The following is a 23,069-nucleotide window of genomic DNA, read 5'->3' as shown; positions in this document are numbered from 1 at the left end:
TGAACAGACAGATATTATTTTGTACACAGACACAAGATTTCAGAGATGCTTATTACTGTTCTAATTGCTCCAGTTAGCTCCTTTCAGCAAGTAACAGAGACATTTTAAAGACTCTGGAAAACCACAACTGGACACATTTTCCTATGCATTCATTACAAATTTTCTGCAGCATCATGCACACGTCACGACCACTTATGAAAATATCACATTTCAGCCCACCAATTCTATCCTACTCTTTTTGTTAATTGTCATGGATTCCGGTTGAGCTACTCCATGAAAATTCCATTCCTATATACCAGCCCATGCCCGATACAGTTTTTTCATGCTCTGCAGCATCTGAATTTCAACCGATACAAATGCAGACACCACTAGCTCAGATTTGTCCAGTGAACAAACAGATGAGCAGTGACAAATATCAGGATTATTCTCACTTAAAAGATACTGATGGGATGACAGTACTTTCCTGGGCTTCTGTTGAGTACTGCATGGAGACTCCATACCTGGGAGTCGCTGCACATTGGTTTTAGAATCATAGAATAGTTAGGGTTGGAAAGGACCTTAAGACCATCTAGTTACAACCCCCCTGCCATGGGCAGGGACACCTCCCATGAAACCATGTCACCCAAGGATGTGTCAAACCAGCCCTTGAATACTGCCAGGGATGGAACATTCACAACTTCCTTGGGAAACTCATTCCAGTGCTTCACCACCTTTACAGTAAAGAACTTCTTCCTTATATCCAATCTAAACTTCCCCTGTTTAAGTTTTAACCTGCTATCCCCTGTCCTATCACTACAGTCCCTAATGAAGAGTCCCTCCACAGCATCCTTGTAGGCCCCCTTCAGACACTGGAAGGCTGCTGTGAAGTCTCCACGCAGCTTTCTCCAGGCTGAACAGCCCCAACTTTCTCAGCCTGTCTTCATATGGGAGGTGCTCCAGTCCCCTGATCATCCTCGTGGCCCTTCTCTGGACTTGTTCCAACAGCTCTATGTCCTTTTTATGTTGAGGACAGCAGAACTGCACACAATACTCCAGGTGAGGTCTCACGAGAGCAGAGTAGAGGGGCAGGATCACCTCCTTCGACCTGCTGGTCATGATCCTTTTGATGCAGCCCAGGATACGGTTGGCTTTCTGGGCTGCGAGGACACACTGAAGGCGGCTCACGTTCATTTTCTCATCGACCAACACCCCCAAGTCCTTCTCCGCAGGGGGGCTTCTCTGAATATCTTCTCTGCTCAACCTGTAGCTGTTCCTGGGATTGCTCCAACCCAGGTGTAGGACCTTGCACTTGGCATGGCTAAACTTCATAAGGTTGGCATCAGCCTACCTCACAAGCGCATCAAGGTCCCTCTGGATGGCATTCCTTCCTTCCAGCATATCAACTGAACCACATAGCTCGGTGTCATCAGCAAACTTGCTGAGGGCACACTCAATCCCACTGTCCATGTCACCCACAAAGATGTTGAACAAGACTGGTCCCAACACTGATTCCTGAGGGACACCACTCATTACTGATCTCCAGCTGGACATTGAGCCATTGACCACGACTCTCTGCATGCAGACATCCAACCAGTTCTTTATCCACTGAGCGGTCCATCCATCAAATTGATGTCTCTCCAATTTAGAGACAAGGATGTCATGTGGGACAGTGTTGAACACTTTGCACAAGTCCACGTAGATGACATCAGCTGCTCTGCCCCTGTCCATCAGTTCTGTAGCCCCATCATAGAAGGCCACCAAATTGGTCAGGCAGGATTTCCCCTTAGTGAAGCCATGCTGGCTGTCACCAACCACCTTGTTGATTTTCATGTGCCTTAGCATGCCTTCCAGGAGAATCTGCTCCAAGATTTTGCCAGGCACAGAGGTGAGACTGACTGGTCTGTAGTTCCCTGGGTCATCCGTGTTCCCCTTCTTGAAAATGGGGGTTATATTTCCCTTTTTCCATTTGTTGGGAACTTCACCTGACTGCCATGATTTTTCAAATATGATGGACAGTGGCTTAGCAACTTCATTTGCCAGCTCCTTCAGGACCCATCGATGGATTTCATCAGGTCCCATGGACTTGTGCACGTTCAGGTTCTCAAGATGATCTCAAACCAGATCCTCTCCTACAGTGGACCTAAGGTCTTCATTCTCACAGTCCCTGCATCTGCCTTCCAAGACATGGGCGGTGTGGTCAGAGCCTCTGCCAGTGAAGACTTAGGGAAAGAAGTCATTCAGAACCTCAGCCTTCTCCAAATCCAGGGTAGCCAGTTCTCCTGACAGCTTCTGGAGAGGGCCCACATTGTCCCTAGTCTTTTATTTGCAATGTAACTATAGAATCCCTTCCTGTTATCTTTCACATCCCTAGCCAAGTTTAATTCTAACTGGGCCTTAGCTTTCCTAACCTGGTCCCTAGCATCCCAGACAATGTCCCTTTGTTCTTCCCAGGCCGCCTGTTCTTGCTTCCACCTTTTATAAGCCTTTTTTCCTTCAAAGTTTCCTCAGCAAAGTTTTCAGGCAAGAGCGCCAGGTAGGGAACGTTGGTGTAAGGTGAGACCTGACCACCTATCTCTACAGCAAAGCACCCAGCCATCTAGCTTCCCAGACCTTGATATTCAACTGCCAAGAAGGTTTGATTCAAAACCCATGTGCTTCTGTCTGATGGGCAGATGCATCCCATAACCACAGGGCATTCCCATGCCAGAAATACCTATAAGGTACTTCAAGCATATGTCATCATTTTCTCTTGGAGGTCTGTACAAAGCAGCTGGGAGGGAAAAAAAAAAAAAAGGCTTGGTATTGGTAGTGTCTATCACCATGTACCAGCCAAGGTCAGTATTTGCTTTGAAGGCTGCAAACCTGTACATATCTTACAGAGGCCTTGCAGCAGACACTGTGGCAGCAAGGCGAAGTCAGGCAACCTGGCACTGCAAACTGAACACTCAAAAACCAGCACCCAGGCAGCTTCAAGATTGGGTACAACATTTGAAAAGGTACTGCAGGCTTTCCGATTAAAACTCAGTCAAATCATTCCTGAATTCAAAGAGATGTAACTTGGCGATCAGTTTCATGTAACTTTAAAATGTATTCACAAAGTAACATGGTTCAGAACAGCCACAGCTTCCAGCCTTCTGAAATCTTGAAGATCTTCTCCATGCTGCAGCCTGGAGAATTTGCAAGGAGGAAAAAAGAAACAGTGAGACTGGTCTGTTTCATGTAGGTTAACAATGGTCCTCCATCTCCTGAAAAGTCAAAGTCATCCTCTGGAACCTCAAGAGGAAACCTCAAGAGGTTTTCAAACTGCAAAGTGATGTCAGAAGTCTCCATCTCTCAGAGGGAGCAAATGTTATCAACTCCTTCTCCAGAAAGCAGGAGCAAAGGTTTGTCTCTAACAAACTAGAATTCCTCTTTTAAGAAAAGCACATTATTTTTAACATGAACTGTGGAAATACTTTCCCGCTGACCCTTTTATTTCTGAGGAACATGAAGGAACTTTGCGCTCAAAGTTCCTTCCATGCTGCTTAGGCAGTACGTAAGTCTCAGAATCCTAGAACAGTTTGGATTGGAAACGAACTTAAAGCTCATCCAGTTTCAATCCCCTGCCATGGGCAGGGACACCTTCCACTAGACCAGGTTGCTCCAAGCCCCATCCAACCTGGCCTTGAACAACACTGCCAGGGATGGGGCAGCCACAGCTTCTCTGGGCACTCTGTGCCAGGGCCTTGCCACCCTCACAGGGAACAACTTCTTCCTAAAATCTCATCGCGATCTCCTTCTGTCAGGTTAAAGCCATTCCACCTTGTCCTGTCCTTTCCAAAGAAGCAGGGGCTTCTTTGTCAGAGGGAAGCATGACAATTCTAGGGGACCAGAGGGTGGCTTCTAAGTACAAAGAGGTGGCTGCTGATTCAAAGCCCAACTTTTGGAGATGGCACACAACCACCATGAAGTACCTTTCCTATCTCCTTGGACAGAACAACAACAAAACACACCAAAAAACATTATCACCTCCTTGTGCTTTAGGAAAATACTGCATACCTTCAACATGTCTCCTCACTGTCCACACAGCATTGGGGTTCCCAGGCAGCTCCGAGACAGCCATTTCGGATACCTAAGAGTAAACAGGAAGAAGGTTCTTTAGCAAACAAATGCTTAGAATTAACTACAGTAAGTCACCAAACCACTAGCAGCTTTTAAGCTTTCCCACAACATGGTAGGAAAGCTAATAATTCCCAATTCTGATGCTCTCTCCCCATGCCAGATGTGCTACTGGGTAGAATACATTCAGCACTGCTACAGCAAAATCAAAGCTTTAAAACAAGGTCACCCACCCCCAGCAAAGAGAGCAGCAGCAGCTGGCAGAAACACCAGAATGTTCTCACTCAATACATGCACGTATTAGAAGAGAAAAAATGCAGATGGTTGGAGTCAACCGAACAAAAAGTCTCTGAGACTTTAAGAGTAAACAGTGCAACCTTTCTACTTCCAGGAAGCAAGTATAGATAAAGTTGCTCTCTAGACCACGGCAAAAGAATAATTCCTTCAGTTTCAGCACCCTTACTTCAAGGACTTTCTTAATGTCCTTGCCTCTCAAGCCATTCTCCTGAAGTGATGAAGTCTTACCTCAAGTCCATGTCTTAGAACTCTCAGAGATGACCGGGGCCCCCGACCACAAGCCACATACAACTGTGGTGTGTCTTCATTGGCCAAATCTGCTATCTGCATGGAGAAACAGTGTCAAACAATAACCACAGGAAGAGAGACTTAAACTACATATGCCACACTACTGCTTTAAGAATGCTTTTTTCAAACACTGAAAACAGTGAAGATGCCATAGGGTGTACCATCTGCTGCACTGAAATAACATCAGGTTTTAACCAAGCTCCCTGCTGTCAGCTGGGTTCAGCTGTAACAGTTATTTTTCTCCTTCTTAGTAGCTGGTACAGTGCTGGTTTTAACTTTAGTCAGAGAACAGTGCTGATAACACACCAATGGTTTTTAGTTGCTGCTAAGTAAAGCTTACTTCGATCAAGGACTTTCTGAGTCTCATGCTGTGCCAGGGAGGAGGGGCACAAAAAACTGGGAGAAAGCAGAGATAGGACACCTGACCCAGACTAGGCAAAAGGGTATTCCATACCACAACATGTCATGCTCAGTATAGAAACTGGGGGGAGTTACCCAGAAGGCCCAGATCACTGCTCAGGTTGGGCTGGGTATCGGTTGGCAGGTGGTGAGCAATTGTATTCTCTCCCCTTGTTATTTCCCTTATCATTATTATTATTGGTGGCAGCAGTAGTAGTTTTGTATTATACCTTAATTACTGGACTGTTCTTAACCCATGCGATTTGCATTCTTTTGATTTTCTTCCCCATCCCTCTGGGAGCAGGGGGAAGAAAGGGGGAAGTGAGTGACCGAGCAGCTGCGTGATTCTGAGTCACCGGCTGGGCTTAAACCACGACAGTTCTTTGTGGCGCCCAATATGGGGCAGGAAGGATTGAGATAACAACAGATCTGACCAGAGTGTGTCTAATCGTATTTGTGATAAGCATTCATTGTTTTGGATTAATAGTCATTCCTCACAATGCTGATTTGTTGGCTCTCAGAGTTTCAGCATGTTGTATCTTACAGCCAGTATTTGCTGTTTTAGTGTTTATTGGCTGGGGGGCCTGGGCTAAGGTTCTTGATTCGCTGTACTTTATGGTAATGACTTGTAATGCAAGACTCATTGCTTATGAAACTGGTCTGTCATGCATTCCTAGCATGGCAATCACCTCTATACTTTGGGAGGTATGCAATGGGAATTCTTAACAATTACACATCTTTCTTTTTCCTTCCCTTGGGGGGTCAACCTATGGAAGAGACCCTCTGCTCCCCCACCAGGCTATTTACAGTAGGAGTAGATTCTGGAAAATTTAATGATTCAGAATATCCTTTCAATGCCCATGAAAACAGCCTGCTCCTTTTGCTGGGAACCAGCACGTTGCTGCATATGCTCTCTCTGTTTTGCCTACGGCGTGACCGCCCTGAGAACTCCCAATCTTATCCAATCTTGGAAGCTAAGAAAGGTCGGCCTTGGGTCTTGTCTAAGGTTAAATGACTATTTAAGAATACTACCAAGAGATATTCCCCAAGGATGGACAGTCATGAGTGGCAGGGTGTGTGGGATAATATGGGTAAGCACTTAAGCCAGTTAGCCTGTCCAGTGCTTTGGAATTTCACTCCTGAACAAATGCAGAATCCAGAAAAATTAGCAGAACACTTAGACAAGGTGTGCAGTCATGCAGGCAATACTAGAAAGGGACAATTAATGGCAATGTGCTGGGGCTTGACCTACACCTATAGGACTCTGTCCTGTAAGGAGCAAGAAAAAGATGTCCCTGGGTCTGCTGGCAAAGAAACAGACAACAGAGCTATTCGAACCCCAAACATAGCAGCTACACCAACTCCAGCGACAAGCACAGCAGCTACTCAAACCCCAGCCGCAAAAGACAACGCAGCTACTCAACCCCAAAGCACAGCAGCTACACCAACCCTGACAACAGAGCTGACATTCCAACCCAGGTGACAAATACTGCACCCACTCTAATGCTGGTGACAGACACTGCAGTCACTCTAACCACAGTGACAGACACTGCAGCTAAAACAAAGGACTAATCTGTGACAATATCAGTTGCCCCTGTAAGCAAAGGGAAAAAACAAATAACAGCCACAAAGAACAACTCATGGACTGAACAAAGATGAAGACACAATGTGCATACTAGAGGGGGTGACACTTGAACAAGAGTTTTTACTAGAGGAATCAGAGAAAGAAAATAAAGAGGTAACTTCTCAATCCTCAACATCAACTGAGCTGCAGGATATGCAAAAAGATTTCATCAGTCTTCCAGAGGAGCGCATCATCACCTGGTTGCTGCAATGCTGGGACAGTGGGGCCGACAGTCACAAACTAGAAGGTAGGGAAGCCAAGCAGCTGGGATCACTTGTTAGGGAAGGGGGAACTTTCAAAACAATTGAGAAAGACAAACGAACCCTCAGCCTTTGGAGGTGGCTCTTGGCAGCTGTGAAGGAAACATTTCCCTACAAGGACAATGTTATGCGTCGCTCACGCAAGTGAACCACGATAGAGAGAGGCATCCAGTCCCTTAGGGAATCAGCCATTCCAGAGATGGTCTGTTGGAAACCAGATACCAGGAATGCACCCAAAGATCCAGATGAAGTTGAATGTACATGACCCATGTGGCAGAAACTTACACAGAGTACACCATCATCACATGCTAACTCAGTGGCATCAATGACCTGGAATGAGGCAGCACGATCAAGTTGATGAAAAGATTCATCAACTCCAAGAGTTTGAAGAAAAACTCACCCTGCCATTTCAGCTGAGGAAAACACGTCCGAGGTCTTCAAACAATTTAGGCGATCCAATCTAATCAGCTCCCCACGTGTACCAACCCACATCTCATCTATGAAAAGAAGGTGTCCTACTGCTTGAGAGAGAATATATGGGAAGCTGTCATGGCTTAAGCCCAGCCGGTAACTCAGAACCACACAGCCGCTCACTCACACACACACACTCCCCCCACACTTCTTCCTACCCCTGCTCCTGGAGGGATGGGGAGGAGAACAGAAAGAATGTAACTCCCACGGGTTGAGATAAGAACAGTCCAGTAATTAAGGTATAACACAAAACCACTACTGCTACCACCAATAATAATAATGATAAGGGAAATAACAAGGGAAGAGAATACAACCACTCACGACCTGCTGACTGATACCCAGCCTGACCTGAGCAGCCATTTGGCCTTCTGGGTAAATCCCCCTAGTTTTTATACTGGGCATGACATGTTGTGGTATGGAATACCTCTTTGGCTAGTTTGGGTCAGGTGTCCTGCCTCCGCTTCCTCCTGACTTCCCCTCCTCCCTGGCACAGCATGAGACTCAGAAATTCCTTGGTTAGAGTAAACATTACTTAGCAACAAATAAAAGACATCGGTGTTATCAGAGTTTTTCCCAGGCTGAGAGTCAAAAACACAGCACTGCACCAGCTACTAAGAAAGAGAAAAATGACTGCTACTGCTGAACCCAGGACAGAGGTACACACCACAGCCCACCCTATGGTTTTACCTGCAGGATCATGGAGAAGACATTAGGAAGTGGGATGGAAAACCTGCCTCAGTTCTGGAGGAATGGGTGCATGAACTGAAGAGAAAACTGGTCAAGGAAGATCCTCCCAAGAAGGCTGCAGCTCCAGTTTCTGCTGACACATTTCCCAGACAGAGTGAAAGAGCTGATTTTACTCAAACTCCTATGATAAGGAACTATAATTCCTTTCTACAAGACGTAATTGGAGAATCTTATGATCACTATTAGAGGGGCCCTGCTTACAGCCAGGTGGAGAAGAGGAACAGTCGGGCTTACAGGAATGTGAGGATCAGATGGCCTGGCACATCAGACCAGCAGAAGTATAAGAGTCTAGTAGTTATTGATGCACAGTGTATCCTAATGCCATCAAGCTGTCAAGGGGTGGAACCCATTTGTATTTCTGGAGTGCCAGGAGGATCCCAAGCGTTGACTGCACTGGAGGCTGAAATCAGCCTGACCGTAAAGGAGTGGTAAAAGCACCCCATTGTGACTGGTCCAAAGGTTCCATGCATTTTTGGCACAGACTACCACAGGAGAGGGTACTTCAAGAGCAAAAAAGAGTACCAATGGGCTTTTGGTATTGCTGCTTTGGAGAAGGAGGAAACTGAGCAGCTGTCCACCTTGCCTCATCTCTCAGAGGATCCTTCTGTTGTAGGGTTGCTGAAGGTCGAAGAACAAGTGCCAATCGCGACCGCAACAGTGTACTGGCAGCAATACTGCACCGAGACTCCTGATTCCTATCTATAAGCTGATCCATAGACTGGAGAGCCAAGGAGTGATCAGTAGGACTCATTCATCCTTTAATAGCCCCATGTGGAGAGTGCAGAAGTCTAATGGAAAGAGAGGAGACTAACAGCAGACTATCATGGCCTGAACGAAGCCACATCACCATTGACTGCTGCCTTACCAGACATGCTAAAACTTCATTATGAACTGGATCCAAGTGGTATGCCACACCTGATATTGCCAATGCATTTTCCTCAATCCCTTGGGAAGCAGAGCGCAGGCCACAGTTTGTTTTTACTTGGAGGGGCATCCAGTACACTTAGAACCGACTGCTCCAGGGGAGGAAACAGCCATGGACTGATCCAGACTGCACTAGAAAAGGGGCAAGCTCCAGAACACCTGCCATACATTGATGACATTATCTTGTGGGGTGATTGTTGCAGAATGGCTCCAAGAGCAAGGCCATGGATCCTTAGAGGCCTTGTGCGAGCAAAGCAAAGTGAAGGCCTCACAGGTAACCGGAAACCGGACGTGGCAGGAGAATGTAAAGGAAGCCATGTAGAACTAACCAATACTGTTGTGACTAGTAGGCATGGCTAACACCACATGGATATAAGCGATGTGCGTCACGAATAAAGTAGAAGCTTGCTTTTCACCCATATTGGGTTGGCATGTCTTGCTTCTCCTCGCCACTAACAAATGGCGCCCGAACAGGGACGCAGATAACAGGGCCCCGGATAACGGGGACCTGGAACGGCGAGTGTGAGCGGCACCGGCGGCAGCGGCCAGGGAGCGCGGGCAGTGCTACTACGGTGGCATGACTGACCTGGGTGCTTGGACTGACCAAAAGGAGTCCGCCACTGGGGTGAGCCAGATACAGCTGCATCGGGAGGACGATCCAGTACTGGACGATCCGGAGACCGAGGTTACAGGACAATCCAGAAGAGGACGATCCGGAAAAGGCCAGCCAAGAAAATGGACCGAGAAGTAGCCCCTGATTTATTACAGCGCTTTTTATAAAAGCGGGGAATTAAGCCTGAGACTCTAAAGCAGCTAGCAGGTCTAGGGGCTGTAGAGAAGGCTAAGGGATTTTTTGTAGATCCTAATACAGTTTTTGAGGAGAGTGAGTGGCAAAAGTTTGGTGATGAACTATTTGACTCAATGCTTAATGATGATAAAACGGCAAAGAAACTCGGTAAGCCACGGAGAGAAGTAATAAATTGTATAAAAAGATACAAGGCGGAAAAGAAAACTGCCACTGTAGCAACGGAGAAACTAGGAACAGACGTCCCCGGTCGGTTGAAGCCGGGGGAAGATTACAACTCGTTTCCCCCAACGCGCAGGGTGCCCCCTGTGCTTGGAGCACAGGGTTTCCCCCCCCTCCTTCTTCATCAGATGGTGCAGCGGAGGAGGTGTAACTCCCTGCTCCCCCACCACCCCAGTTGAGTTCCGAAAAGCAGAGGGATTCCGAAAGTAGGGACTTTGAAAAGGACAGAGAAAGTATATTAGAAGGGATACGCATGATGAATGTCGAGGAAGCTGAAAGGAAGAGGGTGGTACCTCGGTGCCGGATCGATTGGGGCGCCATTTTGAAGCACGCAGTAGAAAATAGAGATCATGCGCTAGCGGGAGATTTGGAGGAACTGCAAGCCTTTCCAACCCATTATGCCCTAGATCAGAAATTTTTAACTCAGTTACGGAGGAGCCAGGTCTGCAGATGGCCACATACCAAACGAGAAACATCTGACAAGAAAGACATAGCTGTGAACAACGGAGACCCTGAGTTGGACCCAGGATCAGACTCCGAGTCCCCTGAATCCAAGCCAGATTTATATCCTCTGCTTCCAGACTCTGACTCTTCGTCTCCCGGGTTGGTCTGCTCAGCTCATCAGCAACTACTCACTGGCCCTGGAGACGCTCAGCTGCAACAACTGATGAAAAAGCTTGAAGCCCTTGAGACTCTGACTGACACATCTCCATCGGCGACTGCACCTTATATTCCGTAAAACCCCTTCCTTAAAGAAGGCAAACAGGTGGAGGGGGTTGGAGGAGTTATCGGGGGGGGGGGCAAAAATCCTGCGCACTGTTGGCATGGGTTAATCAAAGATGAGATTATTACTGGTGAATTTTCTGCAATGGGCCTCTCTGCATATCCTGTGTTTACTACACAGCAGGGGGCTAAAGAGTGGGAAGCTTTTGATCTCAAAATAGTTAAGTGTCCTGGGTTCAGCAGTAGCAGTCATGTTTTTTTTTTTTTTCCTTTGTGCTAGCTGGTGCAGTGCTGTGTTTTGACTTCCAGCCTGAGAACAGTGTTGGTGAAGTCAATGTTTTCAGTTGTTGCTAAGTGATGTTTACCCTGACCAAGGACTTTGTGAGGCTCATGCTCTGCCAGGGAGGAGGGGAAGCTGTGAGGAAGCAGAGATGGGGCGTCTGACTCGGGCTAGCCAGGGAGGTATTCCATACCACAGCACGTCATGCCCGGGGTGGGGGGTGACTGGGAGTTACCCGGAAGGACACGCGGCTTCCGGGTGGAACTCGTCTTCTTGGCCGGTGGTATCGTATTCTCTTCCCTTGTTATTTTCCCTTATCATTGTTGTAGTTGATAGTTGCGGTGGTGATTTGTGTACATTGGTTGCTGGACTGTTCTTGTCTCAACCCGCGGGAGTTGCATTCTTTCGATCCTCCTCCCCGTTCCTCCGGGAGTGGGGGAGAACCCCGGGGGGGGGGGGGGGGACACGGACCTCGATTGTTGTCAGCTCGGCACCACTCACTGGGAGTGAGTGAACAAGTTACCTGACTGGGTTTAAACCACGACAGTTCATTTTGGCACCCAACGTGGGGCACGAGGGGTTGAGATAAGAACAGATCTGACTGGATTGGTAGTCACTCATCACAATGCTGATTTATTGGCTCTCAAGGTTGTTCCTCTTGATCTCACAGTTTCAGTATATCGTATCTTACGTCCATCCGGTATTTGCTGTATTAGTGTTTTTCAAGTGTGGGGCTAGGGCTAAGGTTTTTGTCCCATTGTACTTTATGGTAATGACTTGTAATACAATAGAATCATTGATCATGAAACTGATCTGGCTTATGTTCCCAGTGTGGTCACCACCTTTATACTTTGGGAGGTATATGATGGAGGTGCTTAGCAATTACACATCTTTTTTCTCCTTCTCAGGTGCTCAACCTGTGAAGGAGACATTCTTTTACCCTCCCAGTCGTCCCCCCAGACCATTTACATTTGAGAGTTTTGAATTTTTTGAATGGCCTTTTAATGCTGTTGAGACTTGTTTGCTGATGGTGATGGGAATCACCATGCTAACACGCATACAGAGTGTGTTTTGCCCACTACTGATTTCAAGAGTTAAGCAGATTCAGGTTTGGGTCTTGTCTGGGGTCAAACGACGATGTAGGAGGACCGAGAGATTTTCCCTGAGGCTGGACAGCCATGAGTGGCAGGGTGTGGGGGATAGTATGGGCAAGTATCTAGGTCAGTGGGCCCCTCCAGTACTTTGGAATTTCACTACCGAACAACTGCAAAATCCAGAAGAATTAGTAAAACACTTAAATGAGGTGTGTGGTCATTCTGGCCATACCAGAGATGGACAAATCACGGCAACGTGCTGGGGCTTGGCCTATGCTTACAGGGCCTTGTTCAACACTATCCAGCACTTTCAAAAGGAAAAGAATGTCGGCGGATCTGAGGGCAAAGCAACAGTCACTACTCAAACTTTGGCTGCAATGAACTGCGCAGCTACCCCAGCAGCAAGTACAGCAGCTGCTCAAACTTCAACTGCAACAGACAGCGCGGTTACCCCAGCTCCAAGCACAGCAGCTGCACCACCCCCAGCAACAAGTACAGTCGCTACTCAAACTTTGGCCTCAATGAACAGAGCAGCTACCCCAGTGGCAAGTACAGCAGCTACACCACCCCCAGCAACAAGTACAGTTGCTACTCAAACCACAGTGATAATCACTGCAGCCAAACCAGAGGACCAATTCGTACCAATATCGGTTGCCCCTGTACGCAAGAGAACAAGCAAAAAGGAGGCAAAAAGGGTGAAGCGAGATGAAGAAACAATGAATTCACCACCCGGTCCAGAACCTGATCAGGAGTCATCATCACATGACGAAGAAGAAGAAGAAGAGGTAACTTCTCGACCTCGGACCTCAACTGAGCTGCGGAATATGCAAAAAGATTTTACCCGTCAACCAGGGGAGCACATCATCACCTGGTTACTCCGATGCTGGGACAATGGGGCCGATGGTCACGAACTAGAAGGTACAGAAGCCAAGCAGCTGGGATCACTTGCTAGAGAAGGGGGAATTGACAAAGCAATCGCAAGAGAGAAAACGTCCCTCAGCCTTTGGAGGAGGCTCTTGGCAGCTGTGAAAGAAAGGTTTCCGTACAAGGACGATGTTACGAGTCGTTCGGCCAAGTGGACTACTATAGACAAAGGCATCCAGTCTCTGAGGGAATCGGCCATCGTAGAGATGCTCTATCACATCAAGCCGAATAACGGGGATACACCTATAGATCCAGATGAAGTTGAATGTACACAACCCATGTGGCGAAAACTTAAACGGAATGCACCGTCATCATATGCCCATTCATTGGCAACAGTGACCTGGAATGACATAGTACCACTAACAGTGGATGAAATGGTTCATAAACTCCGAGAGTTCGAAGACAATCTCACCCCTTCCATCATCTCAGCTGTGGAAAAACTGTCCCAGGACCTCAAACAATTGAGGGACGATCTATCTGATTTATCCAGCTCCTCACGTGGTCCAACACACGTCTCAGCTATTAACAAAAGGGTTCCTATTGTTCAAGAGAGGAGATACAAGAGGTATACGCCACGGGGTACCCTATGGTTTTACCTGCTGGATCACGGAGAAGACATGACAAAGTGGGATGGAAAACCTACTTCAGCTTTGGAGGAACGGGTGAGTGAACTGAAGAGGGGAGCAAGGGCCAAGACTGATCGTCCCATGAGAGCTACGGCTTCAGTCTCTGGTGAGCAGTTTCCCAGATGGAATGGAAGAGCCGATTTTACTCCAGCTCCTGTGATAACGAAGAATAATCCCTTTCATCACGACTTAAGTGTCCAAAGCTGTGACGACCATTAGAGGGGCCTTGCCTCCAGACAGGTGGAGGTAGGGGACAATCGGATTTACTGGACTGTGTGGATCAGATGGCCTGGGACATCAGTCCCACAGAAGTATATATATACCTGACTGGGTTTAAACCATGACATTAAGGAGGCCTGACAAACAGTGACCACGTATGGGTTAAAATCCTCTTATACTAAGGCTGTATATGTTATGATTTTTTTTTTGCGATTGACAGGGGGAGCCCATACAGCTTCTCTGTGATACTCATGTACTAGAAGTTGGTAAATATAAGTATGTCCATGTTTCTATCAAACTTTGGAGACCTTTGTAGATACTGCTGGCCACTTCTTCCAGCACAGGCTGGCCACCTGTGTCGGAATGAGTGTACATTTTGGTCAGTATAAAAGTCCAAGCCTCATACGATGTGGGGAAGGCAGAGCCTCTGCAGGGACGCCCGCTAAGGTTGAGCCTGCCACCTCACACTGCAATAATGCTTCTCGGAGCTGGTTTGCTATTAGTCTCCACAGGGTCCTTTTGCCACGTTCTGTACGTGGAACTGTAGTGGGAGTAATGATTGTCTGGATTTTGTGCTTCAAATATTGTAGTTGTGTGGTGTGTGCTTGTGGGATCCCATATGCGTTTGTGTGCGTGTGTATGTGTTGAGGGCGATCGGTGTTTTGTGTATTGTTGGGTTCATGTAAAAGTTTTTAATGGGTAGCTGTCTAACATTTCAGCATGAAAGGGTTAATGTAAAAGTGCGGCTGCCGGCAGGCCAGCTTTTGCAGGGATTAAAAAAAAAAAAAAAAAAAAGAAAAAGGGGGGGGGGGAGAGAGAGCAATGATGCTGCAAATATGCTGCATTTAACCTGTCTACTTCTCAAGAACTGATAAGCTGGGGGAGGGGGTATACTTGTGTCCTCCTGCCTACAGGTCCATTGGGACTGCCTGCAAAGTTTGTCAAGCCTTGCCATGAGCTGGACAGACGAATGGAGAAACCTGATGCCTCAGCTACAGGAGCTGACCGTGAATACCCCAAGCAGAATGAGATAGAGGAAGAGAAAAACGAATGATTGCAAAACATCACTTGGGGACAACTGAAAAGTAACATCCTGAATATGTGTGCTTGTAAAGTAGCTATTATTAGAGGTTGTGATTTTGTCTATAAAATCACCTGTATTTACTAGCTAGTTGCTAATAAGAAACTACACCTTGTATTGTATAGATTTGTCACTTGTAAAAGAGATGTTAGAGTATGGAAATTTGCAGTAGCTGCTAGAAAATGCTAAAGGCAAAAGATAGAAAGATTTTAATACAATGGTAGTGTTATAAAGCAGGTGATGGAACAAATTAAGAGGGTGGGAAAATTCCACTGGTAAGAAATTTCTTTGACTAGTCCCACACTACCACCAGCATCTTCAACATGCTGCTGCACCCTGTAATAGTTACTCTGCTAATGTAAATTTGTGTGTGCTTTGCTGTAGTAGCGACTTGTTACTAGATATAAAACCAAAGGGGGGAGATGTGGAGACAGTGTTCTCACGGGAGAATGCATAATTGGTACATAAACTCTGAATAATCCTGAAAGATACAGCAAGGCCATGAGAGGCCCAAAGAAGCTTAAGCAAGCAGGATAAGAGGCTGGAATTCACTGAGTTAATGAGAACTGTGGACTGTTGGCAAGCCTTCAAGGCTGAGTTCTCACACCTGTGTTTAACCAATTATATGTTAAGGGTCTTCAAGACATGTATCCAATCATAATATGCCAAATCTCTGTAAGTGCTTCAGCCGGGGCCTTGGCTCAGTTAAACAAGCTAGGCTGTTGGCTTGCTAAGCAGACAAATGCTACATCGAAGGCAATTTCCGATTTGTTGTTTGATGTTGACTCTGTGAGACATGCAACACTGCAGAACAGAGCCTCTATAGACTTTTTGTTGTTGGCACAGGGACATGGATGTGAAGAGTTTGATAGAATGTGTTGTATGAATCTTTCTGATCATTCTAATTCGATACATGCACAGCTGAAAACCCTGGCTCAGCTTACCCAGCAATTGCAAGTGAGCAATGACCTAGGGATAACTAAATGGTTGTCCTCATGGGGCATTACAGGTTGGCTTAAAACACTGCTATTTGAAGGATTGCGCTTATGTATCATTGTTATTTTAATCATTGTAGTTGTTAGACTTGCTTATAGTTCTTTAATGAAAGAAGTGAACAGAATGACCCACAATGTTTTGCTTGCACAAAAAAAAAAAGGGGGAATTGTTGCAGAATGGCTCCAAGAGCAAGGCCATGGATCCTTAGAGGCCTTGTGCGAGCAAAGCAAAGTGAAGGCCTTACAGGTAACCGGAAACCGGACGTGGCAGGAGAATGTAAAGGAATCCATGTAGAACTAACCAATACTGTTGTGACTAGTAGGCGTGGCTAACACCACGCGGATATAAGCGATGTGCGCCACGAATAAAGTAGAAGCTTGCTTATCACCCATATTGGATTAGCGTGTCTTGCTTCTCCTCGCCGCTAACAGGTGATACAGCGGAAGAAGTTTTTGAGAAAGGGAGGAAATCCAAACCCTTCTGAAAACCGGTTTTGCCATAAAACGGAGTAAGGTCAAGGGACCTGCACAAGCGATTCAATTTTGGGGAATAAAAGGGCAAGATGGACGTCACCAGATCCCCACAGATGTGATCAACAAGATAACTGAAACAAGGGGGCACAAAATCACAAAATGGAATATAGAAACCTTTAGAATTAGATTTAAGTAATGTTAAATTTGATGGCTTTGTAACAGTAGCAACAGAAAATTACTGAGGTGCATGATACACAGAAAAAAAAAACAAGGTAGAGTACAGCTAGAGAACATACTGAGAATTCTCACAAGATAAATAGTTACAGTTGACATAGTTTAAGAAAAACAGTCTAGAAGAACAGGACACAGGGATAAGGAGTATCTGGGAAAGGCAGGTGTCCAGGATGGGCTACAGTTAAACTAACTGGTAAGTAGGAGGATAGGAGGATTATTATGTCTCTGGTGCTAATGAACCAATTAAAATGGTATGAGCATCTACTGTGCATGCTTCAAAGACTGCCAGAAGTGATGAAGATTGTTGGAAGAAGTAAACGACCCTCGGAGACCACCACCACAATTCTGTACGCATGCAGGGAACTTTCTGGAAAATTATGTAATCCATACATAGCCTCATGAATATGTATGTATGCCCAGTGGCTATAAAAGGACATCTTGTGTGGCAATGGGGAGACACACGTTAGGAGGAGCTATCGCGTGTCTCCCGGCGCCGCAATAAAGAATATCTGCTTGTCAGCTTGAAAACACTGTTGGCAAGTTTGTTCCTGGAGTTTTCTCCGAATCATAACAGCAATGTCTCCACCAACTAACAAGAAAGAAACACAAGCTTTCCTGGGTGCTGTGGGGTTCTGGAGAATGCACATCCCAAATTACAGTCTGATTGTAAGCCCTCTCTATCATGTGACCCAGAAGAAGAATGATTTCACCTGGGGCCCTGAGCAACAACAAGCCTTTGAGGAAATGAAACGAGAGATAGTGGATGCAGTAGCCCTTGAACCAGTCTGGACCAGGCCAGATGTGACAAATGTGCTTTAAACCGCAGCCAGGGAAAATGATCCTACCTGGAGCCTCTGGCAGAAAGCTCCAAGGGAAGCTCAAGTACAACCCCTCAACTTTCTGAGTAGGGCATACAGAGGATCTGAGGCTGGCTATACTCCCACTGAAAAAGAGATACTGGCAGCCTATGAAGGGGTTCGAGCTGCTTCAGAAGAACTGGCACAGAAGCACAGCTCCTCCTGGCACACAGGTTGCCTGTGCTGGGCTGGATGATCAAAGTCAGGGTCTCCTCTACACATCATGCAACCAATGGAGGATAATGGCTGAAGTACAAATATGGGGAAGCCTGGCAGACTGACTATATCACACTCTCACCAACCCACGCACCATGTGCTTACCATGGTGGAAGCAACCACTGGATGGCTGGAAACATAAGCTGTGCCCCACGCCACTGCCTGGAACACTGTCCTGGGCCTCAAGAAACAGATTTTGTGGTGACATGGCACTCCAGAGATAATTGAGTCAGACAGTGGGACTCATTTCCAGAACAACCTTATAGACACTTGGGCCAAAGAGCATGGCATTGCGTGGGTATATCACATCCCCTACCATGCACCAGCCTCTGAGAAAATCTAACGGTACAATGGGCTGTTAAAAACTACACCGGGGATCTGTCAACATGGCTGGCCCAGCCCAATCAGGACTTTTCTGTACTGTAGAGGGGGATAAAATTCCTGTGGTGCACATAAAGAACTTGCTGGGGAAGACAGTCTAGGTTATTCCTGCTGCAGGTAAAGGCAAACCCACTCCTGGGATTGCTTTTGCTCAGGGACCCAGATATACTTGTTGGGTACTGCAGGAAGAGTGGGAAGTCAGGTGTGTACCTCAATGGGATTTAATTTTGGGGAAAAACAGCCAATAACCTCACTTATATGCAGTTTTCTGCTAACACTTCTATAGTCTATCAGCTACATGCCCATCTCCACTCTGGGCTTTGAAAAGAAGGTATGTGCTGTCATGATCATCGGCAGAGAAGTAATGGGAAAAGCCAGCAGCAGTAGAACTGTCCTCAAATCTCCATCAGCTGACCCTGACTTCCCTCCACTCATCACCCCAACAAAGAATGAATTTTGATGAAACCGGACAAGCTCAGCAGTGACCAGATGAGTTCATCAGTGTCATCAGCAGGCAACAATCCAACACTACACACCATCTCTCCTGCCCCATGTCCTGGGTTCAGCAGCAGCAGTCACTTTTTTTCTCCTTCTTAGTAGCTGGTTGTCGTGGTTTAAACCCAGTCAGGTAATTCGTTCGCTCACTTCCCCCCCTTTCTTGCCCTCCCCCTGCTCTCGGAGGGATGGAGAGGAGAATTGAAAAGAATGCAACTCCCACGGGTTGAGATAAGAACAGTTTAGTAACTAAGGTATAACACAAATCACTACTGCTACCACCAATGATAATAATGATAAAGGAAATAACAAGGGAAGAGAATACAACACCTCAGCACCCGCTGACCGATAACTCGCCCCCCAAGCCCGACCAAGCTCCGACCGATACCTCCTCCAACCCTGCAGTCTCCCAGCCCTTCCGGCAAACTCCCAGTTACATCCTGGGCATGACGTGCTGTGGTATGGAATACCTCTTTGGTCAGTTTGGATCAGGTGTCCTGTCTCTGCTTCCTCCTGGCTTCCCCTCCTCCCTGGCAGAGCATGAGGCTCACAAAGTCCTTGGCCAAACCAAAACATCCTTGTTATCAGCTCTGTTCCCGAGCTGAAAGTCAAAACACTGCACTGCACCAGCTACCAAGAAGGAGAAAAATGACTGCTACTGCTGAACCCAGGACACTGGTACAGTGCTGTGTTTTTGTCTTTCAGCCTGGCAATAATGCTGATAACACCAATGTTTTTAGTTGTTGCTCAGTAATGTTTACTCTGATCAAGAACATTCTCAGTCTCATGCTCTGCCAGGGAAGAGGGGAAGTCAGGAGGAAACAGAGACAGGACACCCAACCCCAAATAGCCAAGGGGGTATTCCATACCACAGCACATAATGCGCAGTATAGAAACTGGGGGGAGTTACTTGGAAGGTCCAGATCACTGCTCAGGTCAGGCTGAGTATCGGTCGGCAGGTGGTGAGCAATTGTATTCTCTCCCCTTGTTAATCCTGTTATCATTATTATTGGTGGTAGCAGTAGTGGTTTTGTGTTATACCTTAATTACTGGGCTGGTCTTATTCTATGGGAATTACAGTCTTTCAATTCTCCTCTCCATTCCTCTGGGAGAGGGGGTAAGAAGTGGCGAGTAAGGGAACAGCTGCGTGGTTCTGAGTTACTGGCTGGGCTTAAACCATGACACCAGTCAAGCAGAGAACTGGTCTGATGGTTAGCTGAGGGACAGCACAGGACTGCTGACACCCTGTGTCCAGATATATACTCTTCACCTCAGGAATCAAAAGCCTGCCAGGCCAGGTACCAGTCTTAGGCAGCGGCCTAAGGATTTAGCAGGCTTGCTTTTCTACCACCATTTACTATAGGGCAGTATTTCTGGAAACCTAGGATCATGTAGCTTTGGTGACTCTGCTTACACACAAATACTCTGAAGAAAAAAATTCATACATCAATGATCAACTCCTCTGTAGATGAGAAAGACTTAAGCAGTGAATGAGAGCTTGCAGATGGCAACATACCTGACAACACAGAATAGGAGACAAACTGTCCAACTCATCCACCAGCACCACGTTCTTGAGAAGTCGTGGCTGAAAAAAGAACGTATCTCCTTCCTCAAGAGGCATGGCAGAAGAAAACTCTGGCTCCTCATCATCGTCACCCAGATGAGCTATCTGGTACAAGTAACTTGAGACAGAGAGCAAGAGCAATGACATATTCAATGTTCATTGTAGCCCTCTCCATGTACGGTATAGACAGATATTCAAGCAGCAGAGAGAAATTCTTCCTGATATTATACAGCTATTGAAATTTAGTCTTAAGGATTGTCTTGGTGACAAAATACCTAAAGGGAATCAGAGGCTTGCAAAAATTCTTATGTTAGAGCCAAAACAGCAACCAACAGCTGATGCCAAAAGCAAGGCCAATGGCTAAGACCGCAACTCTACAGTTATCTTTTTTACTGGAATATTCCCACCTCACTATTTTAAACCACATTCCCTATTCCATTTTATGCACTTAAATATCACAATAATCAAGTTAAATTTCAGGGGGAATGGGGGGGGAGACAAGGGGACAGACATGACAAAACAAAAAAACACCCAAGATATAGACTGGTTTACTTCCTGGTTTTAATAAAGATCAAATGACTATGGCTTCAAGAGCTTGGTTTATACAACCCAGTTGTCACTCCAGTAAACTGGCTGGAGCTCCCTCAGGTGGCTGACTGCAGATATAGTCAGGGAAAAAAAAACAAAACAAAAAAAAACACCACCAAACAACCTCCCCCCCCCAAAAAAAAAAACAAAACAAAAAAACAAGTACAGATCTCCATTCCTGTGAATCCCCCACTCAGACACTGTTAAACCATCTTCAAAGGTGTGCTGTTTGCATACCCTAGAACACCAAACTGAGAATCGAGAAAGCCCTCAAGTACACATCTGGTAAGGAAAGGACCAGTTACAAATAACAAACCCTATCTACTTCTGAGTGGGCCACAACACACAAAAGTTCAATGAAAACTATAAAACTAAAATATAATTCATCTGGATATACAGTGGACCCCATATGAACTGCAACTGCCCAATTCTTCAAAAACCTACTGCAACAGAATGTAATCTTTTGTTTTCTGCACTGCAATACCTAATTTGGGTTCAAACAAGAAAATCTCCCTGCCATAGTCTAAACCAACTGCTCTGCTCAAGCCATGTGAACAGACCCCATTAAAAGAGAGGTGGTGTCTTTCTGCATTCAGTAATTTCAAGGGCCAGTTGGCAGCCCTGAACAGAAACAGTCTGTTTAAGGGGAAAAATGCTGACATCAAATTGTTTACTCACTGGTTTCCAAATTCAGATGCCACAAAGAGAAACCCCGTTTTCAGCACACACATGGCAGCAGCAACGGGAACAGTGTCAAAGTACTTCAGCCGAATCTCTGTTACCTGAAAGCAGAGGAAGATGTGACTGTACTAGCAAAGGACTAGAGTTGTACATGTGTGATTTAATTAAAAAAGCTGCTCTGCAAAGAAAGGAAGCAGGAGAGTGGGCCAGGTTTAACCACATCAGTAGTTTAGGGCAGAAGGTTATGAATCACAAAATCCAGCAGCCAATTCTGAACACAGAAGTCAGGTTGCCCGTTTTATTCAAAGACTTTCAGCTTTGGTAACACTGAGTCAGTTTGGAGGACACACCCCCCCCTCCCCAACAAACAAATAAACAAACACACACCCCCCAAAAACAAACAAAACACACAACCACAAACAAAACAAAATCCAACAAAACACACCAGCTGCAAAATAGCAAGTTGTCTAATAGAAAAAAAAAATTTGCTTCACTGAACACCAGCCATTCCCCAACAGGTAAAGAAATAACTGTTTTGAACAAATTTCTACATTTCATATGGTTGCAACAGCCCCTGGTGAAACTTCCAAGAATGATCTTAAGCCACTTAAAGATAGCACACAATCATCCCTTGTACCAAACTGACATGTTTAAATGAAGGAAGAACTAACATTCAACATTTACTCAAAAACATCAACTGATTCACTGCAGCAGAGATCTTTTCATTGCAAAATACTAGGACAAGCAGCAGCAAGCCACTGCAAGCTTGTGATTTCAACTCACAGACCAGCTCTACCTCTATTTGCAAAAAAGATCAATTTTAGCATGTAAATATTCAATTAAGAGATGAAATAGAGAGCATCTACTATGATCAAGAGAAACTAAGTCCCCCAGAACTAGTTTCTGAAATCCCCCCCCCAGCAGGTTCATGGACCACACTTCCCATCTTTTGAAGAGAGGACTACCTGCAGAACATCTAAAATATGCCCAAGGGACTCTGCAGTGCAATTCTCACAGAATGTTGCAGACCTTGTGCTGTGTCTCTGTATGAGTGAACACCAGTTACAACTGCAGGTGCAACTGTATTACAAATCACATAAACCAGGTGCCATTACACAGATAAACCCATAAAACTAAATATTTATCACTTCAGAAAATCAAAATAATTGACTAAGGACTCTTCTCCATAAATGCTTTTGTTGCTCTTCACGCAATGCTTACCATGTCTTCATCAGTCTCCAGAGTAATTTTGAAGATATCTCCCTGCTCTGTCTGGGCCAGGAAGAAGAACATGGACTTAGTCTTATGTGTAGCAGAGCAAACAAAAATCATACCCCTCTCCGGATCATCCAAGTCATTCTGTCAAGAAAGAAAGCAGAGGTCATTGGTGGAACTACCTGGCAAGTGCAGATGCGATTTCACCAACTGAAGTATTTCCATTCCTCAGGTGCCTTAAGTGCTGACAGCATGTGAGGAGGCTTTAAACACAAAGCAGATCTCCTCCATTGCACCCATAATTACCC

At 45.9% G+C, this 23,069-nt stretch overlaps 1 protein-coding gene across 4 annotated transcripts in view; it reads right to left on the bottom strand.

The window, feature by feature from the left end:
• The window catches only part of LOC133262223 (splicing factor 3B subunit 3-like), a 58,204-nt gene that overhangs the window by 23,672 nt on the left and 11,463 nt on the right, over positions 1-23,069 (bottom strand). For 3 of the 4 annotated variants that reach the window (XM_061441186.1, XM_061441184.1, XM_061441187.1), the window contains 5 exons: positions 22,768-22,905; positions 21,544-21,647; positions 20,230-20,395; positions 4,603-4,698; positions 4,018-4,090 (listed from right to left, as the gene is read on the bottom strand). In XM_061441186.1, the coding sequence (XP_061297170.1) occupies positions 4,018-4,090; positions 4,603-4,698; positions 20,230-20,395; positions 21,544-21,647; positions 22,768-22,905 (577 nt within the window). The remainder of the gene's footprint in view (positions 1-4,017; positions 4,091-4,602; positions 4,699-20,229; positions 20,396-21,543; positions 21,648-22,767; positions 22,906-23,069) is intronic. The other variant, XM_061441188.1, reaches the window with a different exon arrangement.

Source organism: Pezoporus flaviventris, unplaced genomic scaffold (genome assembly GCF_033815535.1).
Source record: "Pezoporus flaviventris isolate CSIRO_AGI_PZ_B2104156 unplaced genomic scaffold, CSIRO_AGI_Pfla_v1 ptg000204l, whole genome shotgun sequence".
Taxonomy (NCBI): domain Eukaryota; kingdom Metazoa; phylum Chordata; class Aves; order Psittaciformes; family Psittacidae; genus Pezoporus; species Pezoporus flaviventris.
The sequence above is the reverse complement of the archived record's forward strand: the minus strand, read 5'-3'. Positions and strand labels throughout refer to the sequence as shown.